At 44.9% G+C, this 20,178-nt stretch overlaps 1 protein-coding gene across 3 annotated transcripts in view; it reads right to left on the reverse strand.

The window, feature by feature from the left end:
- PHC2 (polyhomeotic homolog 2) overlaps positions 1 to 20,178 on the reverse strand; it is a 106,937-nt gene that overhangs the window by 18,573 nt on the left and 68,186 nt on the right. For 2 of the 3 annotated variants that reach the window (XM_053575756.1, XM_053575755.1), the window contains exons 8-9: positions 12,667 to 13,055; positions 12,248 to 12,413 (exon numbers count right to left, since the gene is read on the reverse strand). In XM_053575756.1, the coding sequence (XP_053431731.1) occupies positions 12,248 to 12,413; positions 12,667 to 13,055 (555 nt within the window). Of the gene's footprint in view, positions 1 to 7,339; positions 7,624 to 12,247; positions 12,414 to 12,666; positions 13,056 to 20,178 lie in introns of those variants that run through there. The other variant, XM_053575757.1, reaches the window with a different exon arrangement.

Genomic DNA, 20,178 nt, shown 5'->3' on the forward strand with positions numbered 1-20,178 from the left:
GGCAAGAGTGCATGCCATTTATTTGGAAGATGGATCTTCTGAAACATGCACAAACGGAGCTCTTGGTAGTGGGAAAATTGTAGGCTCTTTCCCACTCTGGGGGGCCTCTGCATCCTAGAGATGGGAGGAACCCATGCCAAGTGTGTATAACTTTTTACTTCAACTAAGGGCAGAGTTGTCAGGCATGCAAGCCCACCTTTGGTTGGAGGACTCAGGCCAGGCTGTGGCTGTCGCAGGATATGCCACCCATCATCTCCCTGTCCCTCAGGGCACCTTCCCCAGCTTTGCAAAAAAGAGCAGGGGAAGAAGAGCCTCTCAGGGGCAGGGGAAGACGCAGCACTGACAGGAGGATCACTTTAGGGCTCCACTAAGGGTCACAGGAGGGTAAGGCCCTAGATCCCCACCCCGGTTCCTTGCAGGGGAACGGGCCAGAGGAAATGAAATGTAGGCTGAGGCAGGGACAACTTTCTCTGCCCCACCCCACCCTATGTGTCACTGCAAAATGCTCTTGTTGGGTCTGGGTTAAAGGAGCTGGAAAGTAGACAGCTTTCAATTAAGCATCTGGGCTGACCAACTCCATGGAGGCATCTGTTAGGGAGGGGGCTCCTCCCTTACTGGCAGCCATTACCATACAGCTGACTTTCATGCTGTCTCTCAGGACACAGGCAAAGAGAGCAGCCCTTCTGACTCACCCACAACCCTCAGCTAAAGTGTACATAAGCTGAATTGTAAACAGCTGAATGTTTTCCAAGCTGTCACCCCCAGCTATGAGAGAAGGAATCAATGGAGCGGACAGCCGCCCTCCCCTATGCAGTTTAGGACAACGGGAGCAATGGGGGATTTCCAGACAGCCGCTTGAAGTGCTTTCCAGCTCATGGGCTGAGGCTGCAACAGGGGCCTCGGGTCAGACTTAGCAGCAACACCTGCAGGACCACAAGGTGGCTTCTAACAGGTCACCGCACCAGGGAATAATAGCTAACCCTGACTGCAGGGAGTCAAAGGAGAGTTTTCAAAGAATTGTACTTAACACTGGTGGTAAGAGGCCAGTTTGATGGTATCCACTGCCAAAGTCCAGGCCTCCTAGGCAGTCTCACATTACAGTGCTCTGGCAGATGCCATGATGTAAAACGGCAAACTGTTTAGAACTAACAGGAGGGGTTCCACAGAAGATTATCAAGATCACAGAAGGGAAAGGAAGAATGGCAGAGGGGAAGGAGCACTGCAGCGGGCTTGTATTCCAATTCCATCTTGGGTTATCTGGGTGGCTTCAAACACTTAATACCTACTCTGAGTCTCAATTTCTCTATCTGCAAAAATGAGGATCATATTCTTGCCTGACTTGTGAGCTTATGGTAAATTCTAGTGTTTATATATGTAACATGCCTGACACTGAATACATGCAGAAGCTGTGCTACAGGGCAGTTAAGACTTTGGGATCAGAAAGACCCTAGGCTTAAATCCTAGCTTGTAATGCCAGACAAGTTACTCTAGGCCTCACTTTCCTCACCTCTGAAATATGGGGTATTTTATCTGTCTTATATGGCTGTGCTGAGGATTAAGTAAGATAATGTACACAGAATACAATGGAATAGGCTTGGGCCACAGGAGACCCAATATCACTGAGACCTCAGAAAAGATTAGGAAATCCCCTAATGTCACTCTTGCATTGAGACTTGCTTCTTACAGCCTTAGAGTAAAGCTATTCTTCCTGTGGCCCAAATTGCTATCATTCATGTTCCTTAGCTCCCTTGGTCTATTCAGGGTGTCATGTCCTTGTCCTCTTGAGGTCAAGGTTCAGGAAGAAATGTTACCTCTACTTTGAATGCAACATAACAGAAATGGTCCTGCCCTTTAGGGTAAACCAAAGGTTAATCCAAAGGACAAGAAGACCAACACCAGAATCTACTTCTATCCAGTTCTTTTATAAAGAGTCCCAGGGTATCAAGTGGACAGTGCAGAAGAATGCCAGAAACCAGAAAAAAGGTTAACTTTGAGATAAAAGACAGCACTACTTTATCTAGAAAATAGCAAATTTATGGAACTTATAATGCCAGAGGTGACTTAGCTTATGAAATCAATTTAAAAAGCTAAAGATAAACTCATGGAAAATGGATTTCTACCAGTTTACAGAAGAAATCTATACATCTTTAGTAAATTCCCTAATTATTTTCAGGTTGATAACAAGGAAGAGAACCATGTGCCCCAATTTGATGACTTACTTATTTTTTTGGTTACCAACTGCAGGATCACTAATACTTTTAGACAAATGGAGGTGGGATGGAGCTAGAGACAAAGTGAAGACTGCTAAGCCTCAGTTGTCTTGTCTATATACTGGACCAGTAGATAATACTTATCTTGCAAATCAATCCTACGGATAATTTCTGCTCCAGGAAAACATGACCTAATTTCTTCTTGTACATTAAGCTTTCAATCTCCCTCTTTTGCCTCCAGTCAACTAACAGAACAGATTCACACAGATTACTGGAGGACTGAAAATAAGCATTTAATCAAATATATTTTTTGAAAGCATTTGTTTCACATTAGTTTTCTTTTAGCTTAAAGTGTCATTGCTTTGATTGTTGGCACTCTATGAGGGCGGTAAAGTGAGAGTCTGTCTCTACAAAAAAAAAAAATGTCTTGATATAGCTATATGGCTTTAGGCCACATATGGATGGTTCGAAATATGCTAAAGATATCGGTAACTAGGGATAATTATACTTTACTTGAGACATAATAGCCATGCAACTAGAACTTTAAAAATAACTCAGAGCAGTCACGGACTTTCATTTTCTTGCCAACAGTTCCAGTATTCAGCCTTGTCCTCCTAATCTACTGAAGAGCTGGTTAAGACATGACATCTAATAGACATCTCTGCTTAATAGAAATATGATGATAAAGTCCACTGCTAAGGAGAAAATCACCCAAGAAACACATTTGCTTATGCTTTAAAGAAAGTCATAATAGCAAAATGGGACTCTTTTCAACATCTGGATTCATCTCAGAACACTGGCAGTCTGTGTGTAACAGCAGTCATTTCTTGAGCAGATGTAGAAAGAATGTTCTCTTCTTTTGATTTCACCAAAATATCACTTGGAAACTGAAATAATAGGAAAGCATGTTCTTTTTTACTGATTATAAATAATTTGTAAGTAGAAGGAAAAAACTACAAAGTTTTCTATGCTAGCCTAGAAGGTCTTAAAAGAATCCCACAGCAGCAGTTTATAATTGAAATTTTATGCCATGTTTTACTATACTTCTGTCTTCAAAAATGAGTTTTTAATTGTGTAATCCTTGATTAACTATAAAGAAGCTCATTTCTTGACCATGTCAGTTACATTCTACTTTTGTTATTGATAGGGGAAAAATTCCACAATTTATAATAAAATCTGTCTTAGAAAAGGAAATAGTTGATTATATTCCTAACAACTCCCAAAATATACATGTCATAAAATAGAATTATAGATGGTTTGCCTCTAAATATCTTTACAGATATCTAATTAGTGTTCTAGTGTAGCTAGTAATTCAAAATGAAAAATTTTAAGCAAGTCAATGTTTAGAATGAAACCACATCTGAGGTGTGACTAAGCAATCAGTTATCTTAAAGAGGCAACTTTTTTAAAAAACAAAGAACATACTCAAAAAGTTTCCCCCCCCAAAAGAGTGTTAACTGGTGACTCACAGTAAGTGCCATAAAAATATTTAGAACATAAATCCATATATGAACAGACCTCTACCTTGAGAGGCAGTCAAGCTCTGGATTTCACAGAACAAGATGCTAAATCACTGAAGAGAGCCATTTCTGTCACTGGCACAAAGGCCCCATCAGAGTAGATTTCATAAGGCAATCCGTGCTCACCCTGCGTTTCCATGGGGTACGAGTGGGCTCAGGTGGGAGGGGTGGGCAGGCTCAGACACGAGACTTCATTTCAGGACAGTTTCCTGAGGAGTACACAAAAGCCTCTCTCTACAACCACTTTTGTGAGATTCTACCTGATCACAGAAAATCATCTTCATCTTTCAGTTGCAAAATGGCACAAAATAAAAGGAATAAAAGAGGCATTATTATTCATGCAGACTCCGTATGCTCATTTCTCTACTCTGTCTCCAGTAGGTATCTTTTCAGAAGAGAATCTTTTTGTAGGTGGGACCAAATCTGTCTGGAGATTAAATATTGAACAGCTGGGAGAAGCTTAATATAAATTTAGATGGACTCAAGATGAGGGGAAACACCCTTAGTAAATATCATACTAGCATGGAACAGTGTTCACCAGACCTGGAACTACCAACTTACTCCCTAGTATTTTTTTTTTTTTTTTTGCAGTTTTTGGCTGGGGCCGGTTTGAACCCACCACTTCTGGTATAGGGGGCCCGTGCCCTACTCCTTTGAGCCACAGGCGCCCCCCTTCCCTTATATTTTTTAACTGTAATTTGATTGTGGCTTGCTGATCCATGTTGGAGAAGGAAGGACTCTGATAGGAGGTGGATGAACTTTACTCAGTAAATGGTTACCAAATGCCTAGCGTGAGGTCCACAGCCTAGGAGAGGACAGAGACTCACAGGAAGAGTCAGTCTAAGGCAGTCAAATAATCCTCCTTGTATATTCACAACAGAAAAAAATGGAGATAAAAAGACATTTACAAGCACACCAGTAATCATTTTGTGTGTGGTTTCCTTAAATAAAAAACCCTAGGGAGGGGACAACCTATGTAAGAGCATGCAAAGCCAGGGGCATGAAGAGTTCAATTTTATAAAGTCTCTATCCATTTATTCCTCTTCATTCCTTTTCTCTTAGTTTATTTATTCTCTCTCCCTCTGAAAGATCAGAACCAAGGGATCCAAAGTATCTGAGACAGGAAATGAGTAACGCAGGAAAAAGGATGTGGTCTGAACAAGAGTGGATTCTGGGGCTGAGCCAGAGCAAGTAACAGGCACAGGTCATGGCTGGGGGAAGGGGTATTGGTGATGACAGGAAGAGAAATCTCAGAGGCTGTCAGCTTAGACTAGAAAATCAGTGACAGAGGAGGTATAGCTGCAGAGGCAAAACTCCTTCCTAAGAGGTTATCCCTCCCACAAGGATGCAGAGAATGCAGAGAAATAATGGCTGAACAGACCTACAGGCAGGAGAATCATTACTTGGAAGAAGAGAGGCTGAAATTTCCTCTTTTCTTTCAGGGAAGTGGAAATAATGTATATGCAATGTGCTTGACAAAAATAAATTAAAAATTGACCCAGCATCTGGAAGAGAAGTGGAATGGACTGAGAGGTGGGTACATGATGAAACTCCAACATTCATTAAGTACCTATGTGCCACACTGTCAGTAAAGAACAGTTGGGGGAGGGGGAGAGGGGCTTAAAAATGCAACTGGAAAACAGAGAAACAAACTCAAGAACAGAAAAATGGACTAAGAAACTATCCACTTTCTCAAGATTAAGGCTGATGAAAAAGGCATTTATTCTTGTGTATATGGATATGCCTAGAAACAGATCTTGGGTGGGCTGAGGCAGAGATCATGTGATGAAGAGTGCCTGGAAAGGGCAGGTGCCAAAAGAGCACCACTCCCCATCTGCTGGACCCTCTGTGGAACAAGACGGCCCTTGTGAGTGAGCCAAGCCAGAAGCCATGGTTCCTGCCTTGCAGGGGCTGGAACTAGGTACAAAAATCATGAGTGGAAAACAATATTTATCAGCTGATTCAAAAGTGTGAATATTCCCAAACACAGATCCAGATGTTGGGGACAATGTGTTAAAATCACTTTTGAATTCTGTAGTGTTTAGGGCATACTGTACATAAAGCAGAAGACTAATAAAGGTGTGTTAAATCTAACTGAATGAAACCAAAACTCCTTAGCAGTGCTGGTATCTTAAGATTCAAGACAGACTCTCTTGCCCAATATAGTTAAGGCAGCTTTTTATTCTAGAGTCAAAATGATGTGATGCCCTACAACCCTTGTGACTTAAACTTAAACTCTAATCAATAGGCTCTGCCACAGGTCTGTTGTCTTGCACTGGAAGTGTGGTGGAGTGGGGCTGAAATAGGAACAAGAAGGAATTTCCTTGCCTCATTAGCCTGTAATGTTCATGCTGATCTAGAAATCCTGGCAGTTCCAACATTTGGGTTGACTCAGGAGGGGAAGAAAAATCCCAGGTGAATAATAATTAGATTACTCAGTAATGCCCCAGAGCCAGATGGCTGGAAAAGGCCAGGTCAGTAGGGTCTGGTATGGTTAAACTGACATTATTTTCTAAATCAAAAATCAAGACACTTGGGCTGATAAACAGGAATAGTTTAAGTTGGGGCTGTCCTAGAAAAATTGGGGACATATGATGGATTTAGGTCGGTAGCTTATTTCACAAGGGATCCTCTGGGCCCGATATGCTAATGAGAGGGGATTAAGGGTCAAAGCTGGTAGATATCTGAGGGGAAAGCTGTCACTGACCTGTAAAGCAGTTAAAAGAAGAGTATGCTCTGTCTGTAGACAGCACATGAAGGTAAATATTTCAGGTATGTAGTAGGAAAGAAAGGAAAGGTGATCAAAACTTAAAGTATGTTAGTGAAATCTGTCCAGGTATCAAACGCTGGGGTGGGAGCAGGAAGGTGAAGGTTGGAGGGTGGGGGTACCACTGGCACAAACTAGCATCCAAAAACACAGCAGTCAGAGGCTAGGAGTTGGGATTGTAGCTTCACCCCGGATTTGCAACCTGGCAAATTATTTCCCTTTCTGTGGATTTCAATTTAAATAATCTCACAAATCCCTATGTTAATGTAAAGAGCCAACAAATATAGTATACTTTCATTTGGCACAGGAAGGAGAGAAAAGGCTCTTCTAAAAATGGAAGAGAGGACAGACACAGAACAGCTTGTCCCTTTCCATCCAATTAAAAACCTCGTGAGACTGAACTAGATTAAAAACAAAACTCTCTAAGGGAAGCTGGAGGCTACCAACGTAGGTAGTGCACCGCCGCTAAAGCACCATCCTGCCCCTAAACGGACCGTCCATCCCGGGGAAATCGCTCTCCTGGGGCGGACGGCGACGTGTTGGGGTAGGGATGTGCAGGGACTCAGAGCAGGGATGGGGACACACAGAAGCTTGTGGCACGCCGAGGATGACACAACGGCTTCCAGAGGGTGCGGGGCGGGCTGGGTCCCCAGGCGGGGGAGGCAGAGGAGTAGGGCACCTCCCAGGCGCCGAGCGGGCGAGAGCCGCGGCTGGCACGGGCTGGCAGCCGAGTAGGCCTGGGCCGCAAGGAGCACCGGAGGGCGGTGCCCGGTTTCCAATGAGACGAGCGCGGCCCCCGGACCCCCTCCTGGCGAGAACCCCTCCCCCGCCCCGGCACTGACCTGTCCAGGGCCCGGCTGGGCCTGGCCGGGCGGGGCCTACGCAGCCCCTCGGCCGGGCGCCGCCTCGCGCGGGGTCCCGGGCCCGGGCGGGCCGCCTCCTCTCCGCCGGGAGCCTCCGAGCCGGGGCCCGGGGCTGCCGCGGCGCATCCGACCGCACCGGCCTGGCCGGCGTCAACAAAGGCGGCGGGGGCGCTAGGCCGGGGCGGGGGCGCGGGCGGCAGCCGGGTTTGCGCGCGCGCGGCGGGCTCTAGAGGGCTGCAGCCGCCGCGGAGACAATGCGGCGCGTCCGGGACGGCTCCCGCGGCCGCCTCCGCCGGGGGCGGGGCGCGGGGCGGGGCGGGGCCGGCGCGGGGAGGGGCTGCGCGGGGCGGGGCCGGCGCGGACCCGGGCCGCGCGCTTCTTTTGTGCGCCGAGCCCCGCCCCGCGGCCTCCGGAAGGCCGGTTAGGGACCTGGGTTTCGGTTTAGGGAACTGAGCGCTGCACCACGAGGACTGCTGCCCTTGCCCCTAGCGAAAGTCTCCTTTAGCGGCGTGGGCAGACTCCTGCCAGGACACCTCGCTATCCGTGGAGCGTTGGAGGCGATCATAACAATAATAGCGACTACCAACTGAGTGCTTACTGTGTGTCAAGCCCTGCGTGCCCACACTCACTCCCTCATTGTTCACAACAACCCTACCGCAGTCATTATCCTCCCCACTGGGAACCTGGGAACAGAGAGGTTAAGTAATGACGAAAGTGACCCAGTCACACCCCCATAAACAGCCTTAGGCTCACTGTGAAGGTTAGCTGAGGAAATTGCCTGCAGTGCCTGGCACACAGTTGGAGCCCAATAAGTGTTAGTTTTCTTCCCAAAACATACTGGTTTAACCTGAGCCGCCATAATGAAGCACATCCATTCAATTAACGTGCTAGGAGCTGTGAAAGTACAAAAGATGTCCATTGTGGCATACAACTCTCACTCCTACAGCTTTCACACGGGAGGGCTGCTGAATCCACATTTCTCCCTCAATTCTTCATTTCTCTCTATTCCTACCACATTCCTTGGCATTCGCATTTGTTCTCTCCTCTCCTTACCTTTCTCCCTTCAGGTCTCATCCCATTTTCTTTGTTCCTACGTACTACATTTATTTCATATTCCCTGACCATTTATTTCTCTTCCTTTCTCTTACCCCCATTTCTTTCTTTCCCCTTTACTATTTTTCAAATTTTTGTTTTCCTTTCTTTCTTTTTTAGACAGGGTCTCACTCTGTCACCCTGGTGAGTGCTGTGCTGTCGTTATAGCTCACAGAACTTTATGGAGACAAACATTTGAATTTCATATAATTCAAATCTCAGCCCAATCACTTGGGCTCAAGTGATAATTTTGCCTCAGCCTCCCAACTAGCTGGGACTACAGGTGCCTTCCAGGATGCCTGGTGAGTTTTTCTACTTTTAGTAGAGACAGGGGCTCACTCTGGCTCAGGCTGGTCTCTAACTCTTGAGCTCAATAACCCACCTGCCTTGGTCTCTGAGTGCTAGTATTACAGGCATTAGCCACAGTGCCTGGCCTATTTTTCAAATTTTTCAAATCCTTTTCATTAATATTCACAATCCCTTCCCTTCTCTGCTTCTGCATTCCTTACCACATATTTTGTTTTTATAAACTAAGTTGACACAGGATTGAATAGGCAATTTCTATCTATTCCCCAAACGTGCCCGCACTTTCCTACCTCCCTACCCTAATTTCCACTAGTCCTTCCTGGAATGCTCTACCCCAGCTTTGCATGTCCAGGACCTACCTATCCTTTAAAGTCTAGACTCAAGAACAGCAGTTGGCAAACTTTTTCTGTAAGAGACCAGGTAGTGGATATTTTAGACTTTGTAGGCCACACGGTTTGTCCCAATTACTCAATTCTGCTGATGTAGTATGGAAAGCAACCATAGCAGTATGTCCATGAATAAGTGTGGCTGTGTTCCAAAAGAACTTTATTTGTGGACACTAACATATGAATTTCATATAATTTTTACGTGTCACAAAATAGTATTCTTTTGATTTTTTGAAAAAATTAAATGTAAAAAGTATTAGTTTATAGGTTGTACAAACACTGGCAATGTGATGGTTTGGGTCCGTGGGCTATAGTTTGCCAACGCCTGCACTAAAACTATGTCACTTCTTCCCTGAAATCTATCTCCATGCTCTTTAATTGGCAGTAACTTTTCCCTCTACCCAACTTTTAAAGCATTTATCTAAAACCCATCTATGGCATTTATTGCATTTTAGTTTTTGTTATAATTTTTTTTCCTGTGAATTTTTCATCTTTTCCAGCAGAACTTAAGCTCCTTGAAGGTAGAGTATAGACCTTCTCTCTCTATGTATTAGCTCCCATCCCACAGTGCTTTGCATGGAACAAGCATTCAAACGTACACAGAATGGATTAATATTTAAGTCTTGGGTGGCTGACAGTTGTTTCCACTTTGCAAAGCTTATTGCTCTCATGAGATAGGACCTCAAGAGCAGGATGCCTTTGAGCCATAGGCGCTGGTAGGGCACCGGCCCCATATGCCAAAGGTGGTGGCCTCAAACCCAGCCCTGGCCAAAAACTGAAAAAAAAAAAAGAGAGAGAGAGAGCGAGCAGGATGCCTAATTATGTGTATATGCACATAGTACCTTGACTAGATTATTAGATTTCAGGAAGAGATTTTTTAAGAGCTTTATGGAAGAGAAGGGTAAGCAAATGTCAGTTTGTTTACAAGTTGTTAGATAACAAATACTTGAACAAAGAATGTTGATCACCACCAACCTGGAAACATGGCATGAATCCTCAGTCAGGTTCTACAAATACTTCTATCAGCAAATTGGTAAAAGATGAAGAAAACATGCTATTTAATTTATAGGTGGCAAAGTTAAGCAGAGGAGTTAGTGTAATAAATAACATAATTAAGATAGGAAAGATTCCTGCCCCACCACTTATTCTTTCTGTGCCTCAGTTTTCTTACCTTTAAAATGGAGATAATAAAAGTTCCTACCTCAGATGGTTACTGTCAGGATTAAATGGGGAAATGTAACTGATGTAACTATTACTATTTGTATGCTAGGCTGGAACTATGGACTAAATTCACCAGACAACATTTAACTGATATTGTTAATTATATTTTGATTTGAGTTATACGTTTTATAAGTTTGAGACTGAGGAAACCTAGCGTGATAGCAGTTTCATGCTATCATAAAGAAACCTCAGAAACCAAAGCAAAACTGACCCTCTGGAATTCAAGTGATTGTCCATGAACCAACAGCATTATTGTCCTGGGGGCAGAGGCATTAATGCAGGGCCTACGTGCGCTGCCCTGAAGAAGGAAGAAGGCAGGTTACTACACTAGGAGCCAGAATCCAGGGGCTGCTCTTTAATAGCTGTGTGACCTGGAGTCCCTTCCAGCTTTTGTTTCCTCTTCTGAATAATACTTATCAGAAGATACTTACTGAGGTAATACTTATCTCTGAGGAGTGTCATAAATGAATAAAGGACTTAGGCACATAGCAGGTGTTCAGTGAATTTACTTCCTCCCTACTATCCCTCATGGGACTAGGAAACAGTCCTGCTCCTTAAACAGGCTTGTAAAGACTAGTGGCTTTTTATATTTGAAATTAATGAGCTTAATTTGGGCAATCACACGCTAAGAAAGTTAATGAAAAGGTATAATGTGGCTAGATATGCATGACCAGGATTGTGGGAATGGAGGTTTTGACATAGCATAGGTAAAAAATGCAAACAAGTATCAGAGAGTTAGCTTGGATGGGAGGGGGAAGTAAGAGACATGGCAACTGTCTGTGAACACTAGGTGAGATGGACTCTTACAATTCACAGGACAGAATCATGATGGCAAGTTACTGGACAGCAGGTTCTGGCTTAATTTGAAGAGCAACCTTCTGCTAATTAGAGCTATTCTACAGCAAAATGGGCTGCTTTTCAAAATGATGAATGCTTATCATGGCATACATGCAAAGAGAAAATGGCATGTCTTTTAATTTTTCTGGTATTCTGTCTTCATATTCTTTTGCTTTCCTTTCCCTTGATTCCACCCTCTATTCCTTGTAGAACAAATTGTAACCTTTTTGCCCTTCTTTGTTCCAAAGTATTTTACTTTTCATTTCCCTTCAATTTCCAAACTCTTTTTCTCTTGGTTCTCCCCACCCCCAGTCACTATGCACTTAGCAGCCTCCCTGCCTTGTAGGCAGTCCACAGCTCAGAATGTCACTGAGATCTAGGCCGAGATTGCTGTGCAAACTGGCAGAGAGGGAAAGGAGAGCAAATGCATCTCTGCAGAAGGCGGAGGTACTGCTGGGACTCTCCCATCAGGGTGAAGGGATCCAGCCGAGTCTCCTGAATCCCCAGCCATGGAGAAGTCCACTTGTAATGGAGCCCTCACAGACAGATGGGATTGCAGGGCTGAGCACAGTTCTTGCAAAGATGCTGTCTGTGAGCTGAATCCCCTTCAAGCTCCCCTTAGGCATTTCCCTTTTATTTGTGACATAGTAGCCATTTGCCATATTTCCAATTTCAAAAACTCCTTCTCATACTAAAGGAAGCAGAGAATTGTAACAACTGGACACCTGTATCAACTCTCAGCCTGGCACACGTACGTGGAGATACATCTGAGATACAATGACAGGTAGGACTTTGAGTCTGGGTCTAGAACTTTCAACTCTCCTTTTCCTTCTTTACCCTTTTACTCTCATATCTCCTGGGTTCCCTTTTTGTGTTCTTGATCCCTTGCCTCCCTTCTTCCTCTGCTTCCGACCACTCAGCAGCCTTGCTCCCTTCTTGGGTTTGCAGTAGTTTGCCCTCCCGCTCTACGTGCCCACGTGAAATGTGCCAGGTGGCAGGTAAGGTCCACTTCCTCCCTGCCCCAGTGCCCCAGTATGCTGCATACCGTGAGCTGAGGACTGCTGGATGTTGGGGTTCTTGGGTACAGGCAGGCCACTGGGCATGGCGGTGACAACGGCTTGATGATGTGGTGATGGGCCAGACCGAGTCTCAGGCACACTCTTCTCACCAGGTGCCACTTCCTTCCAGTCATCAGGGGTGCACTGTGGGGGCTGTAAGGCACAGGATAGAGAGATCTCATAAAGCACTTCTGTAGTTTTGGATGCTTCCCCCGTTCCCATAGATGGTAGCAGGCAAGGATTTTAAGATTTAGTCACCCCCAAATTAGGGGGAGCCCTCTTCTTTCTTGGAACACACAGTGATGACTTCAAGCCTACTAGGAAATATATCTCAGGAAGGCCTGTGGGATTTCTTGAGCTGTGGCTTCCCCATTTGCTCCCCGGACCTTGGAATCAGCTTACTCACCACTGGGGAAGCAGGCTGTAGCTGCAAGATGACAGCTGATGCATGCTGGAACCTGCGTGGAGGGGTGTGGGATATGCCCTCAGGGTGTCCATTCTGAGGCTCAGGGTCTGGTATAGGAGAGTGACCCTGCTGACTGCTGCCAGACTTGTGCAGATTGGCAGTGGGGCACTGCAGTGGCAGGGCAGGTGTGACTGGCCCAAGTGGCATGGCATGGGCTTCTGAGCCGGGCTGCAGGGCCACGCTGGGAGAGACCGAGGCGAGCTGGGGCTGGGACTGGGCTTGGAGCACAGGCCGAGATTGCTGCGGCTGCGGCTGGATCACAAACTGGGGCTGCAGGTGCTTTGATGATGGCTGTGGGAGGAGCTGGTGTGGCTGCAGTTGAGCATAAGCTGAAGGGGGAAAGGCCAGGTTAGACAGCATGGCTGCACCTCACCTGCTGTGTCTGCCAACTGTGCTCCTCCCACATTAAATAAAAATGCCTCCCCAAACTCAAGGTACCTTGCTTTCACTCCCTTTGTCTTTCACTTAGAGCCAAAGCCCAGCACCCTCCTCTTCTTGCTTCCTTCCCATGCTGAGACCCTGGGCTCTTTGGGCTGTCCCTCAAAGCTCAACTCAACGCTCATCTCCTCTGTGAAGGCCTCTGTGACCATTCCAGCCATTCAGAGCAGCACTGGCGTCTCAGTGTTCCGTGTTCTCTGTCTCTTCTAGGCCCTTCGTGCACTGTTTCTCTGCCTGCAGTACCTGTCCTCCCCCACCCCCGAGTCTAGCTCTGCATGGCTGGTCCTCGTCATCCTCTGGCTTTGTGGGCCTTCTCCAGACAAAGCAGGCAGACCAGGGCCGGACTCTCAGTTCCTTTTGTTATGTCCAGCAGGACCTGAAGCTAGTTATTCTCCCAGCCTCAAATTCCTAACCTAAAAATGGAAAGAATAGTTTCTGTCCAGAAACCGGTAAGGATAAAATAAGAAAAAACTGCAAGAATAAAACGAGCACTTTGAGAGGCTGATGATGGAGGATGGGTTGAGGCCAAGAGCCCAAGACCAGCCTGAGCAACATAGCGAGACGTCATCTCTACAAAAGAAAACAAGCCAGGTGCATGTAATCCCAGCTACTTGGAAGGTTGAGGTGGAAGGATGGCTTGAGCCCAGAAGTTCAAGGCTGTAGTGAACTATAATTGGACTTCACGCTCCAGCCTGGGCAACAAAGCAAGACCCTGTCTCTAAAAAGTGAAATAAAACATGAGAGAGTGGGATATGAGGAGGATGGAAGGTCATGGCGTAGGGCACACCTCTTGGGGGTGGGATAAAATTATAAGAGGGACTTTACCTAACAAATGCAATCATTGTAACCTAACTCTTGGTACCCTCAATGAATCCCAAACAATAAAAAAAAAAAAAGAAAGAAAATGAAAAAGAAAAGACAATGTGCATAGCACAGTGCCTGGCACACAGTCGAGCTCAGTCATTTCTAGATACAATCACAAATGTTATTTCAGTCTTGGTTTAGGTTTGCAAAGCATCCTTGGTTTACTTCTATCATAACAAGGCTTATCAAGATGAGTTTTAATCGTTTATTGTCTATCCTCCCTTTCAGATTGTGAACCCCATTGCAGTCAGACTCTATCATGTATCTCTTTATCTAGAACCTAAGTGTCTGACAGAAGATGACTTTATTTATTTATAATTAGTAAATAAACTTATTGTCCTGATCTGGAATTTATTTTTTGTCATGTGTTGCTAGCTGCTGCTTCTTCCATTTTAATCAGGGTAACTCTTGAGGTGAGGATTCTTGTATTTTTTAGCAACCCTTCAGCACCTAGTTTGTGCCTTGCATCTGATAAGCTCTCAAAGGCTATCTTCATGCAGATCACTCTCTGTCTAGTGGAATCCAAGCTAGTTTAGGATGAGAGCAGCTCAGCTGAATCTGTCCTGCCCCAAAACTACCCTCCTCAGAGACTTGCCATCTATGAGCCAGCAGAAAGAGGCTGTGTTGTGCGAATGCACAGAGGTCCACTGCTAGAAGCTCGTAATGGATTTTTACAACCAAAGGCTCATAAACAATAAAGATACAGGCAAATTCTGCATGCTGAGGTAACATTTTAAAAGAATCCTATGGTGCTACAGGTGCAAAGTAAGCAGATTTCAAAATGAGTTAGGTGAGGCACCCTCTTTCTTGAATTTTTTCTATTTATATGCAACTTTCCAACTCTCTCTTCACAGCCCAACATGGAATTCCAAGCAGAATTCTAACAGGATTGGGAAGGAGAGAAATGAGAGGTGTTACAAAAGAAAGACAAAATGATCCTTGGTGACACGGTGACTGCCATTGCCATCAGCGAGAGACTACAGATGGCCCATGGGCCTTAGTCTGGCTGACATTGGATGGTGGGACTAGGAAACCTGAGCACCAGTGTGGAGTGGAGGGAAGGATGCTGGGTTCGAGGTGATGGTGGAACCTTTGTGGAAATTGCCAGCAGGCATATGGTGATTAGAAATTGCCCCTGACCCCAGTCTAACCCTTGTCTCCTAATCTCATGGCAAATAGCCCAGAATTTAACCAGGTAGAGACTTAATCAGGCAAACTTTACGATTAGGCATTCTTGAGCAGACTGCTGATAAGACACCCAGAGACACTGCAGATGCCATCTGGTGCCTTGTTAGGTAGGCTCCAGCAGGCACAATGATCAGAGAATGATAGGCCTTGTCACTGAAAGTACAAACCATTTTATCTCTTAACACAGAATCATGGATTCCTGCATCTGGAACACAGAGTCATTCTAGAAACTGCTCATTTGCAGTGGGAGCTGGAGCAGGCCAGGGACAATAAGAGGTCTCACACTTGCTATGTGGCCCGAGACAAGGTGCTCTTCCTTCTCAGGGCTTCTGAGTTTTATTTGTGAAACAAGAGAGTTGTGCCAGGTGGTCACACAAATCTCTGCCAGCTCTATAATCTGATGGAGGTGGCTATAGTAGGACAATAATTTAAAATCAGGATTTATAAGGTAGAGAAAAGGTTAGAGAGGGAAAAGTTTCTAAAATACAGAGCAGTGATTTTCAACTGATGTGCTGCAAAAGTTTTTAAAAGATCATTAATTATTTTCAGAAGTTCAAAGCACAGTAAGTATATATTTTTTACTCTTTTTAAAATAGATATAATTTAAGTGTACCACAAAAGTTTAACTATAGGTTCAAATGTGCTGTGAGATTAAAAAAAAAAGTTACAAAATACTGCTATAGAGGGCGGGCCTGTGGCTCAACAGAGTAGGGCATCAGCCCCATATATGGGAGGTGGCAGGTTCAAACCCAGCCCCAGCCAAAAACTGCAACAACAACAACAACAACAACAAAATGCTGCTATAGAACATAGAAAATATAGTGAGGGGCGATACATATTTGTCTGACCAAATGTTAGGCGAGGGAGCTGCTGGCTGAGCCTCCGTTCCTGTGCTTTCTCCCCAGCCCAGCCTCTCCCACCCCCTGCTCTGTGTATGGAAAGTGGAAGGCAGTCATTTTAGGACAAATGAAGCTGGTATGCACCATGGCTGGAAATAAAACTCATAAGGCTTAAATAAGTTACAGATCAAAGACCCCAAGGTAGTGTGTCTGTGGGAATATACTTCCTTAACCTTTTGAGGTAAATAAAAAGCAAAGACCATGACTTTACTCCAGCATTGTCCTGGGTCAAAACAATCCTTTTGTTTAGAGATTTTTTTTTTTTTTTTTTGAGACAGAGCCTCAAGCTGTTGCCCTGGGTAGAGAGCTATGGCATCACAGCTCACAGCAACCTCCAGATCCTTGGCTTAAGCGATTCTCTTGCCTCGGCCTCCCAAGTAGCTGGGACTACAAGTGCCCACCACAATGCCCGACTATTTTTTGGTTGTAGTTGTCATTGTTTTTTGGCAGGCCTGGGCTGGATTCAAACCCGCCAGCTCTGGTGTATGTGGTTGGCGGCTTAGCCACTTGAGCTACAGGAATTGAGCCTTTGTTTAGAGTATTGCAATGACCTTCTAAATGGTCTTCCTGATTCCAGTTTCTTCTCGCTATAATTCATCTTGTAGATAGAATGCAAACCAATCTCCCCAGTGCACAGATCTTATCTCTGACCAAAACCCATCAGGGACTCTGTTTGGTCTATAGCAGTGGTTCTCAACCTTCCTAATGCCTCCTAATGTCGCGACCCTTTAATGCAGTTCCTCATGTTGCAGTGACCCCAACCATAAAATTATTTTTATTTATTTTCATGAAATAGCAACGAAAATAATTTTATGGTTGGGCGGTCATCACAACATGAGGAACTGTATTAAAGGGTCGCGGCATTAGGAAGGTTGAGAACCACTGCTCTAGAGTGCCACAAATCAAATCCTAGTTGTCATTCCCCAACCCTTGTAGCTGAGAGGCCTCCTCCCTTTCTCTAAGCTTTCACCGAAGTTTCTAGGCTTTGCACCGCCACAGAGAGGCAGGTGCCAGCACTCAGGTGTGGGTTCTTGAATCAAAATGCCTGAGTTTGAATCCTCTGCTGCTTACCAACTGTGTGACACTGGGTTAGTTCCTTGACCTCTCTGTGTCATCATCTTTATTTTTTAATTTTGTTTATTTATTTATTTCGAGGCAGAGTCTTACTATGTCGCCCTTGGTAGAGTGCTGTGCTGTCACAGCTCACAGCAACCTCAAACTCTTGGGCTTAAGCAATTCTCTTGCCTTAGCCTTCCAAGTAGCTGGGACTACAGGTGCCCACCACAATGCCTGGCTGTTTTTTGTTGCAGTTGTCGTTGTTTAGCTGGCCTGGGCTGGATTCAAACCCGCCAGCCTTGGTGTATGTGGCTGGCGCTGGAACCACTGTGGTATGGGCGCTGAGCTGTGTCATCATCTTTAATGGGGGTAAGGATGATAGTTATCTCATAGTTATTTCAGTAAATGAATCACATCATTTAGTAGGCAGAATTTATGTAATTCCTTTGTTTCTCCCCAAATATCTTGGATTTAGTAGATGCTCAATCAATATTGTTGAATGACTGAATGAAAGACAAAATGGTGGGTGGCGCCTGTGGCTCAAGGAGTAGGGTGCCGGTCCCATATGCCAGAGGTGGCAGGTTCAAACCCAGCCCTGGCCAATAACCAAAAAAAAAAAAAAAAAAAAAAAGTAAAAAAAAAGAAAGACAAAATGGTAGAACTCCATTTGTGGGCTTCCTATACAATTTGTTCTCAAGGCTTGAAGCAGGCAGGACCCAGCTCACTGTCCTGGAAATGAGCTCCCACAGTCTATGGGAGCTGCGAGCACCCAGTCATAGGCTGCAGGCCTGCTCACGCACTTGGTGTCTAGCAGTCCTCTGTCACCGACTAGGGTTTGGAACTAACTGGACTGTAGGGGAGAGGATGCCCATGGGAGAGAAATGGAATAGCTTTTTACAACCGTTAGTATTTGAGATGTAGAAAGTCAAGGGAAAATACAGTACTTTCAACCATTCATACACTCAACAACATTTATTAAGCACCTACTGTAGACCAAGTACTACGTACACTTGGTGCTGGCTAAAACATGGTCTCTAGAATAGATTGCAATCTAGCAAAAGAGAGAGATGGTAGATACTCTCAGCATAATTTAGTAAGAGTTATGATATGATTTTAAGAACATAGAAAAGGGCCAGCACCCGTACCTTAGTGGGTAGGGCACCGGCCACATACACCCAGCCTGGTGTGTTCGAGCCCAGCCCAGGCCAGCTAAAACAATGAACAACAGCTGCAGCAAAAAAGTGGCTGGGCATTGTGGCGGGCGCCTGTAGTCCCAGCTACTTGGGAGGCTGAGGCAAGAGAATCGCTCAAGCCCAAGAGTTTGAGGTTGCTGTGAGCTATGAACGGCACTCTACCAAGGGTAACAACAAAAAATATAAATAAAGAACATAGAAAAAGGTATTCAGCTTTAGAAGGAAAGCAGAGAGGAAGAGTAAGTGTTTAGCATGATTCAGAATTGGGAAGATAACAAAAGGAACAGCATACGGGAAGGCTCAGGCATAAAATACTACAGTGCGTTCAGAGATCTACAGCCATCTGGTACACTTGAAGACCAGGGTGGCTAAGGGAGAGAAGTCAGTTTTATGTGTCTAAATTATGCTATGGGGAGCTTGTGGGGAGAGAATTTAATTTATGCTTTTGGGAGGTTGAGGTGAGATCTCTTAAGCCCAAGAGTTCAAGGCCAGCCTGGACAACATAGTGAGACCCTGTCTCTTAAAAATAAATTATGCTAGCACTTTCAAAAGGCTGCTCATTTTGAAAGATACCTTGTGTGATCAGACTTCAGGAAGTAACTGAGACTGAGGTTGACTGGAGAACAGAGCTTCACATATACATAAATAGACAGGAAGCTCTTTTTAGAAAAATCCAAAACAATAACTACATGAACTTTCCATGGTACATTCCCTCCAGGCTTAGGGTCAGAAGGAGTTTGAAGGACTGTAGAGTTAAGGGAAGTTTCCCTGTAAGAGGAAACTAAGTTCTAAAAACAGGATTGCCAATGGCAGGGGGCCACTCTACTGTGGTGTATATATGCCTTAAAGTCTTTAGCTGGCTCTGCAGCCCTCTTGCAAAACTCCCAAATACCCAATGTCTACAGGATTCTTGGCTAAGCAGCTTGGAGCATTAAAAAAGAAACTGGTATCTGCATCTCTGTGTCTACTCTGTTCAGCATAAATGGTTAAAGGAATGAGTTTCAAAGTCAGATCTGGGTTTGAATCTTGACTCTGCCACCTATAGGCTGTACAATCTCAGACAAATTGCTGACCCTCTCCGGATCTTGCCTTGCTGTTCTATCAGTGATACATACCACATAGGGTAGCTGTCACAAAGAGGTTCACTGCCTTTGCTCAATGCCTGGTGTCTAGCAGAAGCTCAGTAAATGGTAGCTATTCTTAAAATACCATTTGCCGTTTGTATGTTCCTTTGAACTTCTTAAAGAATTTTTATCATTTGAATTTTGTTTATTTGTAGTAATAAGCTAATGAGGCAATCAAGCAGTGTTTTTAGTTTACAAGCAAGAACTGAGAGTAGTTTCCAGTGACTTCTACAACGCCATAGGTTACGGGAAATCTGACTTCGTTTGACAGATGAGGTGTGGTGCTTTGTACGTATCAAAAGCTCAAAGATGCAAGTGGCTGAGTAACACATACCAGCAAGCACAAATTACTATAGTAAGCCTGTATTTCTGTATTAGATGCAGGCTGTTGAGAGCCGTGGAGGAAATCTTGGAGAGATGGACAACAAAGAGGGGTTGTTATGCCAGGAGGTAAGAGTTATATGACAGGCCAAGTAAGTCACAGGGGTAAGGAGTAAGGGAGAAGAGACTAGAGCATATTTGCCTGGCAGTAACAGAGGGTCTGCATGAAGAAGCCCTGAGCAATCTGGGTGGTGCAGTGGGCAATTCGGGGAAGGTCTTGAAGGTCCCGTAGGAGTCTGTCTGCCAGAAGTGATTACGATGCTATTTAGTAAACCTTTACTACAGACTAGGTGTTCATTTCAACAACCA

This window comes from Nycticebus coucang, chromosome 22 (genome assembly GCF_027406575.1).
Source record: "Nycticebus coucang isolate mNycCou1 chromosome 22, mNycCou1.pri, whole genome shotgun sequence".
NCBI classification, from domain to species: Eukaryota; Metazoa; Chordata; class Mammalia; order Primates; family Lorisidae; genus Nycticebus; species Nycticebus coucang.